The sequence below is a fragment of the Mustelus asterias genome, chromosome 12 (genome assembly GCF_964213995.1).
Source record: "Mustelus asterias chromosome 12, sMusAst1.hap1.1, whole genome shotgun sequence".
NCBI lineage: Eukaryota > Metazoa > Chordata > Chondrichthyes > Carcharhiniformes > Triakidae > Mustelus > Mustelus asterias.
Window position 1 is genome coordinate 103,514,960 of NC_135812.1, and position 12,996 is coordinate 103,527,955.

The window sequence follows — 12,996 nt, forward strand, 5'->3', positions numbered from 1 at the left end:
AAAACATACCATTCATAGAGAAGGAAAGGAGAGGGTGCAGAATGAAGTGTTACAGTCATAGCTAGGATGCAGAGAAAGAGCAACTTAATATAAAGGTAGGTGCATTCAACAGTCTGATGACTAGTACGTGACCTCAGACTTTCATATCCTTTTCCCGATGGAAAAGGCCCAGGGTGTATAGGGTCCTTAATTATGCTGGCTGCTTTTCCGAGGCAGCGGGAAGTGTGGACAGAGTCAATGGAAGGGAGGCTGGTTTGTGTGATGGACTGGGCTTCGTTCGCGACCCTTTGTAATTTCTTGCGGTCTTGGACAGGGCAGGAGCCATACCAAGCTGTGATACAACAAGAATGCTTTTTATGGTGCATCTGTATAAGTTGGAGTCATAGCAGACATGCCAAATTTCCTTAGCCTCCTCAGAAAGTAGAGGTGTTGATGGGCTTTCTTAACTACAGCGTCGGCGTGAAGGGAGGACAGGTTGTTGGTGATCTGGACACTTAGAAACCTGAAGCTCTCGACCATTTCCACTTCACCCCTGTTGATGCACACAGGGGCATGTCCTCCACTACAGTTCCCGAAGTCGATGGCTATCTCCTTCGTTTTACTGACATCGAGGGAGAGATCGCCATTGCACCAGTTCACCAGGTTCCCTATTTCTTTACTGTATTCCATCGCATCATTGTTTGAGATTTGGCCCCTTATGGTGGTGTCACCAGCAAACTTGAAAATCAAGTTGGAGGGGAATTTGGCCGTACAGTCAGAGGTGTTTAAGGAGTATAGTTAAAGGCTGAGGGCACAGCCTTGTGGGGCACCGGTGTTGAGCATAATCATGGAGGAAGAGGTAGTATGAGCTGACCTACAAAATAGGGATCAAAACATTCATTCAGTTAGGATTGTTTTATTGCTCAGCCATCCTTCAACCAAGATATCAAGATAGTATTTTTTGAGATTGAACCCCAAAAAATCAGGACTGGGGAGTCCTGTTTGGTCACTGAAGCAACTGGAGAATCATGATAATTCAGTCTCATAATAGTTTGGATCTCTTTATGTAGGGTAGTTACATTTAGTTAGAATGCGCTAATATTATCACTGGTATTCCCAGGACAAACCTATTTTTTTCAAAATGAAGAACCTGCACTCTCATAAATACTATCTGGTGAGGGATGTTGATTCACAAGCGGTTCCCTGTGTCTTGCAATGCAACAGAGGAAAGATCAGGGGTTAAGAATATTAAGACAGTACACAAATGGACTTTTGTATATTTTGCTTGTAAATGTTAAGGAAAAACTTTAGTTAAGAATGCATTAAGTTATGACTGGGATGAGAGGAGGGCACAGTTTGAACAGCCCCACTACCACACAGGTCGTACTTTTAGATTAAAGTTTAATTCACTCATCAAAATGGCCAATTGTTTCCGTTTGCTATTGTTAATCTAAGAAAGAGAGATTGTAACCGGGCTTCTTTCAATAAATAGCAAACTTTTTAGTTTATTATAAAACCAGTCTGGTCAAATGGAAAGCCAAAGTTTATTAACATACAGTATGAAATATGAAAGTATATTAATTACTCTTTTGAGATACCCAAGTCTCAGACACACTCCCAAGAGGTATTCTGCCAAAGGTTAAAAGTTAATAGTTAAAAGGAAAAGAGGAGATCGTGGAGCCCTTGAAACGGTGTCCGGGATATATGGTTTCTCTCAGCGCTGAACTGCAAAACAATCGATGATTCTTGCACTGCTTTTCAGACAGGCTTGAGGAACATTTGCGGGTACTCTATTCCAACATGTATTCACTTCCACATGCGAACTGACTCTGGACTCCCAAAATATTGTTTTCTTCTTTTCACGAAGATTTGGTCCTTCATAGAATCTACGGCATCAGCCCAAACTGGTCCATGCCAAATTCTTCTCAAACCAAAACCAACTTTTAAACACAAATTTTCAGAAGTACTTTTCTTTCCCCAGAACCATAAATTACCATGTGACCTCCTTTGCAGATGGTCCACCAGGATTAAGAAGTTTCTAGCTTCTTCAAAAATGCTTACCTTTTGTAAAATGATCTTTAGGAGTAGCAATCAGTCTTGCATTAACCCTTTGAGAAAGTGTCTTTTAATACACAAATTCTTCCAGAATACACTCAGTCCTCAAAGGTGAACCATTTTCTCTGATTAAACTGTTCACGACAATTTGAAAGTTCTCCATTATTTTTATTTTGGATGCCCACCAGCATTTCACTAACCTAAAAAGTGAGCAAGTTCTTTTTGCCTATTCTATACCAATTAAACTTTATAGCTAGTCACCAAGTACATCGCAGCATCCAAGAGCAACTTACCTATTTGTGTGGAAACACACAAAACCTTCCCCCATCCAGAAGCACTCCCTAGCTGCACTGAAGTAAAATTGCAAGCAAAATACCGACTAGCCGAAAAATCTTGATGTACCCACTTCATATTCTGATTGATTGCAGCCAGCAGACAATTGAAATGAATGACAAGTTTTAAATTATTAATTCAGTTATGTGGCAGCCAAATCAGTCCAGTAAAATTTGTACTTTTACTAATGCATTAACGAGAACCACACTTAACAATGCTCCTTATTTTACTGAACATGCAGACATAATTGCATACGATTACATTCAATGCCATCTATTCTGTGGCAGGGATAGGAAGGTCAGTCCCACATATTTGCAAGCAGCTGGTTCAGAGCAGCGTTACTGGCAGGCTGCCTGGTATGTGGCAAACCTTCTTGTCATTGGAATATAGTTCATAAAATCCTTCCAGTGCAAAAGGAGGCCATTTGGCCCAAAGAGTTCAAAAGGCTTGTCTTATAGTAGTCAGTTTTGGTTAATATTCTAGGACCAGAAGCTTACCTAGCTTCTTCAACTGAAAGGAGCAAGTAGACAGAAGGAATTTAGACTTGGTTTAAGTGAACTTTGGTAACTTCTGCTCATTTACTAAAATCAACGGACATACAAATTGAACTCCGATAAAACAGAGTTCAATAAAAATGCACTGAATGCATGAAATATAAAATCTAGATCCTTCAAGGCTTAGCAATAAATATATGGGAAGGTGGTGAGAGTTTTTGCTGCTACACCATGTTACTAACCTCCAACCAACTTTCGTATCTAAATTGGCATAGATGAGACAGAGTTCTGGTATTTGACCACCTGAAAGAATTACCTTGAACATTTTTCTCTGAGAGGCTAACTGTCTTGCTGCCTCCAAGTTGACGGCCTGATGTTACCCATGCAGATTATACAGTCTCTCTTAGTGGCCTTTCCTCCAATAGTTCAGCTTTGCCCTTAAGCTTCCTTGGGTTGAAAACTTTACACTTGTGTCTTCTCACTTCAATTTCAGCCAGTGTCGCCTGGCAACACAAGATGGCAGGCAAGATGACCACCGACACCATCCACGCATGCACATGCTTTGATAAAGGGTCATCTAGACTCAAAACATCAGCTCTTTTCTCTCCTTACAGATGCTGCCAGACCTGCTGAGATTTTCCAGCATTTTCTCTTTTGGTTTCATGCAAGCACACTTGTCTGTGCATGTGCAGAAAATCAATGGTGTCATTGGCTGGGCACAGTGCTAGCAAAACACATTTTTTTAAAAACTTGTGATAGAGGGGAGGGGAATAGTAATACAAAGAAACTTGGTTTTTCCTTCCCAATTGCATATGCAAAGAGTTAAAAAACTGATGCAGGCTGTGTACATAACTGCTGTGACAAGCCTGTTGCATTGAACAGATTTGGAGATGTAGAGTAAAGCGTTACACAGGCTTAGTTTCTGGCTCACGGACTGTATCAAGTTTTTTTTAAAAAAAACCTATTTCTGTTAAATTGTGTGTATTTTCTTTTTTTTGGTTTGGATTCTGAAATCTGGGCTTTCTTGAAGTGCTGCGGGCCGTCATCATCAGCAGCAGTATTGTGCTCCACCGCAATCTGTAATCTCATGGCTTGGCATATCTCAAACTATTTACCTTCAAGCTAAAGGACCACCATCACAATTCAACAAGGAATGTAGTAGAGCATGTCAGGAGCAGCACCTGACATACCTCAAAAGGTACCAACCTCATTACCCACCATCATCATAAGAACAGCTCAGAGGCCAAGAATTCTGTAGGAAGTAATTCACCTCCTACCTCCCCAAAGCCTGTTCACCATCTAGAGCCCAAGCCAGGAATGTGGTGGAATACTCTCCACTCACCTGGATGAGGGTTGCTCCATCAACACTCAAGAAGCTCAACACCAACTAATACAAAGCAGCCTGCTTGATCAGCAACTCATTCACCATAAGCACAAGATGAAAGTTCCCTCCAAATCACATACCATCCTGATTTAGTAATACTGCAGAAAGGCGTTACTTTTCCAGGTTAAAGTTCTGGAGCTCTCACCCAAACAGCAATGTGCTCATACCTACACTCAGGGACTGCAGCAGTTCATCAAGAGCTCACCGGTGCCTTCTCAAGACCAATTAAAGGTGGACAATGCCAGCGGTTTCCAAATCTCATGAATGAATATGAAAAAAAAGTACAAGGATCTTGTGTATTTAGTCACTGGTGAAAGGTTTTCTTTCGTTACCTCTACCAGTTCCAACGTCTTTAGGGCATTAATAACACACCTCCACAAAGTTTAGCTGGAGGTCCTCACTCACCTCCATAAACCTTCTACTGGGCTCAACCACGTCCCAATTGGTAGCACTCTCACCTGAATTAGAAGATTTTAGTTAAAGCCGCACTCCAGACTTGAGCACAAAAATTTAGGCTGACACTCCAACATAGCTCTGAAGGAGTGCTGCATTGTCAGAGATGACATCTTTTGCATAATATAGTAAACAGAAGGTCCATCTATCCTCTCACAGGTGGATGTAAAAGGTTCAATGACGCTGCTTTAATGATAAGCAGGAGGGTTTTCCCCGGTCTTCTGGTCAATATTTATCCCTCAATCAATCTCACTAAAACTAGTTACTTGATCATTTATCTCACTGGTGTTTGTGGAACTGCGCGCAAACTGGCTGCCAATACACAGTGATGAAATTTCAAAAAGTGCTTCATTGGCTCTGAAGCACTTTAGTACATCCTTAGATTGTGAAAGACACTATATAAATGCAAGTTTATTTTTAAAGTGAAACAGTGTTTACCCAATACTGCCCAGTTATCTACTTGACATGCTGGTGCAAGTCTCACTCTTGCTAAACACCTTTCCTTTCTTGGACTCCACTCGTCCCTCATTTAAAAAAAAGGCAAACAGTGAAACAATAAACTTAAATCACTCTTCGATGCTTCACCTTGGAAAATCACTGCATTCATTTTATGGCACATGTCCAAGTGCTTTCCCACCAAATTACTTATCATGCTGAAGTAGTTTGTAAGTAACACATTGCCCTCAAGATTAGTTTGTAGAGTGTTGCCTACCGCCTTGTTGCGTAGGAGCTTGTTTCAGAGTTCCCACAACCTGCAATTCTCCCTGGCCTGGCTCCGTGGAATCCCCATTTCCTAAATGAACATGAAAGGGGAGAAAAGAAAACGATTGAAGGAAAAACAAACTGGAAAACAAAAATAAATAAATCTATGGGGGAGTGAGGAACAAACAAAATATGAAAAATGGACAACACTGAAAGAAAACATAAGTAAAGATGCAGATTTGTGAATAAATGAGGTGGAAAATACCTTCACTGTCTACATAACCTACATCCAGGCTCCACTGAGTGAACTTTGGACCAATCAGAACATACTTTCATGAATCCTTCAAGACAATCCTCTTAAGGCAAATTTTGCCCTTTAAATTCTATCAACATTTTTCAGTTCAATGGATAATAACTAACATTCCCCCTTTAATTTTAACTGAAGGCAAACCATCAATTTCTTAAAAAGATGACAAAATATGTTCAATTTCAATTCTAGGTCAAAAAATACTTCATTTCAAAATAGGGTTTTTGAGCTAAACCTAAGTTTTTAGAGATTCTCTATTGAATCCATGTTTTAAAAGTAACTATTGCTCACAGGGCACTTGGCCATCCAAAACAAAATTAATTCGGGTCTGGTTTATATCAGGATCAGAAATTGTGCATATACAATGTCCAGTCTGTATGCTAATCACTGCACATTACTGAAATACGTAGTCAAAAATGAATGCTTTTCTCCTTCAATGTTCAATACATGACACTATTTCAATCAATCCACAGCAGCATCCACTTGACATTTATGGCAGAATTTAAAACATGATAAGCTACCTTAGCTAAACTGCTCGAGAAAGGACTGGTGAGCTGTCTTAATTGGCAGAGCTGCTTTAAAAGAACTCTGACAAATCCCATTTGGTCTCACAAATAAGATAGCCAACCTAATGCCAAAAGGTAAAAATTAAAAACTCATCTATTACATATATCGGCACGGTGGCACAGTGGTTAGCACTGCTAGCTCAGTGCCAGGGACCCAGGTTTGAATCCGCTTGGGTCACTATCTGTGAAGAGTTTGCACATTCTCCCCGTGTCTGAGTGGGTTTCCTCCCAGTGCTCCGGTTTCCTCACACAGTCCAAAGATGTGCAGGTTTGGTGGATTGGCCACGCTAAATTGTCCCTTAGTGTCAGGGGGACTAGCTAGGGCAAAATGCATGGGGTATGGGGATAGGGCTTGAGTGGGATTGTGGTCGGTGCAGACTCCATGGGCCGAATGACCTCCTTCTGCACTGTAGGATTCTATGATTCTACTTATGGGATTGAATAGCTCAGTTGTGTACAAGACCAGTTCTTCAAGTTGTGGCTGAGTTGACAGCATTCTCACTCGAGTTAAAAACTCATTGGTTAGGGTTTTACTGCAGAGACTCAACACAAAACTTAGCACGGGACTGGAGTGTTAGAAGGAATGTATTGTTGGAGATATCACACTTCAGTTGGGACAGTAAACCAAAGGCCCATATGCCCTCTCAAGAGAACGCAAAGATCCTACAGCACCATCTTGAAGAGCAGGGGAGTTTTCTCCAGTGTTCTGGCCAATAACACAGAAACCTTACAGTGCAGGAGGCCAGTTGGCTCATTGAGTCTGGACCGACAACAATCCCACCCAGGCTCCATCCGCGTAACCCCACATATTTGCCCCACTAATCCCACTAACCTATGCAACCTGGGAATAAGGGGCAATTTAGAATGGTCAATCCACCTAACCTGCACATCTTTGGAATGTGGGAGGAAACCCTCGCAGACACGGGGAGAATGTGCAAACTCCACACAGACAGTGACCCAAAACGGGAATCAAACCCAGGTCCCTGGAGCTGTGAGGCAGCAGTGCTAACCACTGTGCCACCCTAATTATAATTCCTCAACCAACATTACTATAAAGGACTCTCTGATCATGATCACATTGCTTTTTGTGGAGCCTTGCTACATGGGAACGCACTGTTGGGTGTCCTATATTACAACAGTGACCGCACAAAAAGCACTTTATTGGCTATACAGCACTAAGATGAACTGAGGTGGTGTAAAGAGCTGCATTAATACAACTTCAGTTTCTTATTATTCACTCCTGGGATGTGAGCATGACTTCACTATTTGCCCATCCCCAATTGCCTTTGAGACGGTGGTGTAGGTACTTCTACAGTGCTACGCTGGAGGGAGTTGTAGGATTTTGATCCAATAACAGTGGAGGAAATGAAAGATATAGTTCCAAGTCAAGATGGTATGTGACTTGGAAAGGAATTTGCAGATGGTGGTGTTCACACGCTGCCCCCATTCTTCCAGGTGGTAGAGCTCACAGGTTTGGAATATGCTGTCAAAGGAGCCTTGATGAGTTGCTGCAATGTAGATAGGACACGCGACTACCCAGGCCTGAATGTTGCTGCATGTGGGCACAGACTCCCAGTATCTGAAGAGTTCTGAATGGTACCGAACAATGTAATCATCAGTAAACATCCCCACTTCTAGTCGACTGAGCCTAGGACATGACCCTGATGAACTCCTGCAGCAATGTCCTGGTGCTGAGATTGGTCTCCAACAACTACTATTGTTCTTTGTGCTTGGTATGACAAACCATTGATTTCAATTTTACTCTGACTCCTTGGTGTCACTCTCAGTCAAATGCTGCCTTGATGTCAAGTGCAGCCACGCTCACCTCACCTCTGGAATTGAGCTCTTTTGGTCAAGTTGGGACCAAGGCTGTAAGGATGTCTGGAGCTGATTGGCCTTAGTCAGCAACTCAGTTTGGGTTCCACTAAGTGCTACTTGATGGCAGGGTCAAGGACACCATTCGTTACTTTGCTGTTGATCGAGAGTAGACTGTTGGGATGGCAATCTGCCAGTTTGGGGTTTTTTGCACTTTTGAGGATAGAGCATACATTGGTATTTTTCCATATTGGCTGTAAGATATGATTCAGTCAGCAGCTATGGACAGCTTTCCCAATTTTGGCACAAGTCTCCAGATGTTAGTGATGAGGATCTAGAAGTGTCAGCCTGGGAGGATGAGCCTTTGTCAATCGGGTGGTCGGCCTGGTATTTCAGTGACTTACTTTGAACATAGCCCTGATTGGCACGAAGGATTTCCCAGTTTCTTGTCATTTGAATCACACCTTAAAATAGTAGCATGTAAACAAACTTTCTTAACCCAGGATTGAACGATGGCTGGTAAATGAGACACCTTCAACCATGGAGCAGCAGGGGGAGCTCCTGATACTGGTCTCGAGGCATTTCTTGCAGCCGTCTCCAACGCATCTGCCCAATTCTATACCTTAAATTGAGCAACTTAACAGTGATGAAAATACCAAACAGGTGAAGCAACCCACTGCTTCACAATGACTTTCGTCTTAAATCATTTATTTCGCTCCATCACCCATCCCAAGTTAACTGTTGACAAAATATGGAACCTATTTTTGCACAAACAATTTTAGTACATTTCAGTTTCATCCTCCAAAGTCAATTATTTCTGGACAGCACAGGTCCGAGATAAATTAAAGGCAGAAGCACAAACTTGGAGTAAGGCAATGAATATCTTGGTAATTAATATAAATTTAGCCTAAATTACCCAGCAGCTTTTAATGCAATTCTGTTCCACTGATCCTGCAGAAATTTAAAATAATCCATCTCAAGTTCGTAAAACTGACAGTAGTAACTCTGTTGGAATCATGCCATCCTCAAGTTGACATAATTGTGGATCCCTTTTTGAGAGCATGTTTTGGAGGAGGAGGGAATAATAATATTAAGGCAATTGAACTACTTTGAGTGTTGTTATAACGAACATGGATATTAAAATGTGTACTTTATACATTTCCCAAACAGTATCTATGTAATAAATAATATACATACAATATCTGCAATGGAAGGAACATATCAGAAAACAAAAATTAGCAAAACTTCACATTTCACTGTCTGCCTTCATTAATCCCATACTTGTGGAACCATTTCCTCCAGCAATGACTTCTGTCTCCACTTAACCTCTTTACCACAGCAGACATACATGTTATATGAACTCATACCTATTGAAATCCCAATGGCACCACATGTCCCAAGACATTTGTTTCACCTGTGCCAAGACTAACTTGCATGAGTAGCATTAGTGCTACAATAGACAAAACAAGTTATTAAGATTGCTATGACAGCACAGCATGATGTACTAACAAGCTGCACCATGGAAAAGGGGGGCATGGCTTTCCCCTCAACCTTCCTCCCACCCCTTCTAAGATGGTTCCCATGTGGGCAATCATGGCAGGATAGTGTTATTTCATGTTGGGGAAGGACAAGAGATAAGTGATGACTGATTAAGTGCTTATGTGTGGAAGAAAAAGAGAAAAGGGAAAGCTTCTCAAAAAGACCCAACTCAACAAGTCTCGTTAAAATTGTCATTGACAGAGGCCTGCAGAAATTTTTCGCTTGCTTTCTCTAAGTAGAATGCTACTTGGAACAGGAAACGAAATGGCAACCAAACACATTTAAATAAGGCCACCCATCGTCATCCACTTCAAACTGCTGGATACCAGTCATAAATAAGAGGGTGTTTTGCACTAACAGAAACTTCCATTATTGTTTTGTAAAAATGCAAGAAAACTACAGTATTTTGCCACATTGGTGAATCAACCATTACAATATCCAAAAGAGGAAACAAACGTATGGATCTCAAACATCTGTATTAACACATTTTTAAAAGTTATTTATTAATGTGTGGACAGGTCTACTAAACCATACTGACCAAATCAAGAGTTGTAGAACACAAAACTAAGCAACAACAATGGGCATTAATATGCTGATGCATCACAGCTGCACAACTTGGGGCTGAAATCAAGCTCAGCTACTGATTTAAATTTGATTTTTAAAAAAATAATATTGCAACAGTCTCAGGAGAATCAATGTGCTGACTGCATTTAAAGGGATATGTACCTCAAAGAGAAAATTCTAGATGTCTTGGATCCATCTGAGAACGGTTAATATTTTGAGCCACTCTGAAGAACGGGGTCGCAAGCTGAAATAAAACTGCCCTGGCTATCCAGTAAATCCTACTGAGCCTGTGAATCTGTGGATATTGGGTCACTGAACAGCTTGACAGCACTCTATGAATGCCCACTCAAGGCAGGGACAGAGGGCCATCCAACATCGATGAAGTCAACAAATTCACAGTAGCAGAGGGGTATTTGTTGAACAAAAAGATATGAAAGAAATGATTTTATGAAAATATTCACTTGCAGAGTAAAATTAGTTTGGGAACTAGACAACCAACCCTGTGTTTTCTTTCTTGAGTGCAGGGGTGATAAGTACACAACTATTTAAATATTTTTTACAGGGCTTACACATCTGTAACTTATGATCAACTTGTGCCTAACTTCCATGAGGACTTTCAGGCTTCTGTGCAGTTGCGCAGCTTACTGGGAACATTGGATCCAAGGGTCTTAAATTTGCTGATGCCAGTGATTGCAACAGCTGAAAAATCGATGATTGGACCTCTGGAAATTGCACACAAAATCAGAAAAGCAACATAAACTCCATGGACTCCAAGACAAACAAAAATAAAATGTTGGAAAATACCGAGATCATTCAGCACCTGCAAAGAAAAACAGTATAATAAAGGGTACACATGATCATATGGTTATCTGCAGTATTTTCAATTTCTGCTCATGATTCAGTATTTTAGTCACTGCATACACAACTTATCACAAAGTTGGTCAGTAAGCTATTTGGTTCACCAATATACAACACATCTGCTTTCAAAACCTGAACAGATCATCCTCTATCCTGTAAGACATGCCAGAAAAGCATCAACCTCCACTTTCAAATCTTGGGGGGGGGGGAAAAAAAGGCACAAGTCAAGAATCCTTTTCAAGTCAATTTCACTTACCATTAGCTGCACTGAGACAAGATTTATTATTGCCACGAACTTTATTCGTCAGGTCTTCTGTAATATCCATATGTCGATGAATTTCATCACGCATTTCTTCCAGTATTCTGCAGAGGTCATATTCCCAGTATTCTTTGTCCAGAGATTCAATAAGTTCAGCCAGCTGCATCTTTGAGCTGTAATACCACACTCTCTTATCCTTTTCATCTTCTTTATCTTCCTCACTGAAAGTAAAACAAATCAATTTATATAAATAAGAGCACCACAGCATTCAGGCTGAGGTTAGTAAACAGAGGAAAAACATGGGGCGGGCTAAATTAGCACAGGAGGAAACAGCAGCCTCAAACTATACAATCTCATTAGTTTTGTTCCCCCAAATTGCACTATGGTGTACAAAATCACATGACTCGTTTACTCAAATTACATTGATGCACGTTTTGTTAAAAAAATATATTTTGTCAAAGCTTTTCATCTGGCACTCATCAGGACAATCGCAAGAATGCCAATGTCAGGAGAAACAACAACCCTTGTACTGTATGAGAAGTGTATTAATTGGTTGGCAAGTGGACTTAGAAGAGTTGCCATGGAGAAAGAACCAGTTATTGGTGGCTGACAGTTGATTGCCAAGCAATTAAATGCAATTAATATAAAATTAACGAGAAGTAAATTTACCAGTACACAGATACAATGCAACAGTATAAACAAAAATAATATTGCATCTATCGCTCATTTATTAAACTTAGCAGGGAATTGAACAGAACAAAATTCATACTAGAAAGCAGCTAGTACAAAGTACTTATTGGATTTAGTACATCTCTCACAACCCTACTTAGTCCTAAGAACCCGTTTCAAACTGCAGTCACTGGCAGACCATCAGCCCAAGGCGCTGTCCGTTTCACCTTTTCCTTCAGATTGTTTGACTTGGTTTATTTGATTTGCCAAAAAGATTGGCAGACCATCAGCCAATGTCTACCAGTGAGCCATCAGACAGTCATGGCCACTCAGACACAATTAAGTTATCCACTTATTATTTGGGAGCAACACAGGTAGACAAATAATTGCGCTTTTCTGCGCTTAGCATAACTAATTTACAGTGCAGTCTGTAACGTTCAATTAATATATGTGAATTGACAAGCATGTCCAAATCCATAGTTGCCCTGATGAGACCGAGAAGTATGCATTCAAGTAAAGCTCTCTTTCATTCACTGCAACATTTTCTCAAAGTCAGAAAAACATGTTTTTTTAAGTCATGGACATTGTAGGTATATCACGTATGTAATGGGTTTGTCATACTGTGGCCAACGTGCAGTTTTTTTTGCTCCTCAAATATAGCTCTTTGATTTCCATTTGAATAGTATGAAAATACAACACAGATCGGCACGATGGCACATTAGTTAGCACTGCTGCCTCACAGTGCCAGGGACCCAGGTTCAATTCCAGCCTCAGGTCACTGCGTATGTGGAGTTTGCACGTTTTAGTGTCTGCGTGGGTTTCCTCCGGGTGCTCTGGTTTCTTCCTGCAGTCCAAAGATGTATAGGTTAGGTCGATTGGCCATGCTAAATTGCCCTTAGTGAGGGACTAGCAGGACAAATACAGGGTTACGAGGATAGGACCTAGGTGAGATTGTTGTCGGTGCACGCTCAATGGGCTGAATGGCCTCCTTCTGCACTGTGGGGTTTCTTTGATTATAA

General features: G+C 40.9%; 1 protein-coding gene across 1 annotated transcript in view; it reads right to left on the bottom strand.

The window, feature by feature from the left end:
- The window catches only part of bptf (bromodomain PHD finger transcription factor), a 139,024-nt gene that overhangs the window by 86,897 nt on the left and 39,131 nt on the right, over positions 1-12,996 (bottom strand). Inside the window, exons 3-4 of the mRNA XM_078226069.1 lie at positions 11,306-11,529; positions 5,411-5,491 (exon numbers count right to left, since the gene is read on the bottom strand). Of these exons, the coding sequence (XP_078082195.1) occupies positions 5,411-5,491; positions 11,306-11,529 (305 nt within the window). The remainder of the gene's footprint in view (positions 1-5,410; positions 5,492-11,305; positions 11,530-12,996) is intronic.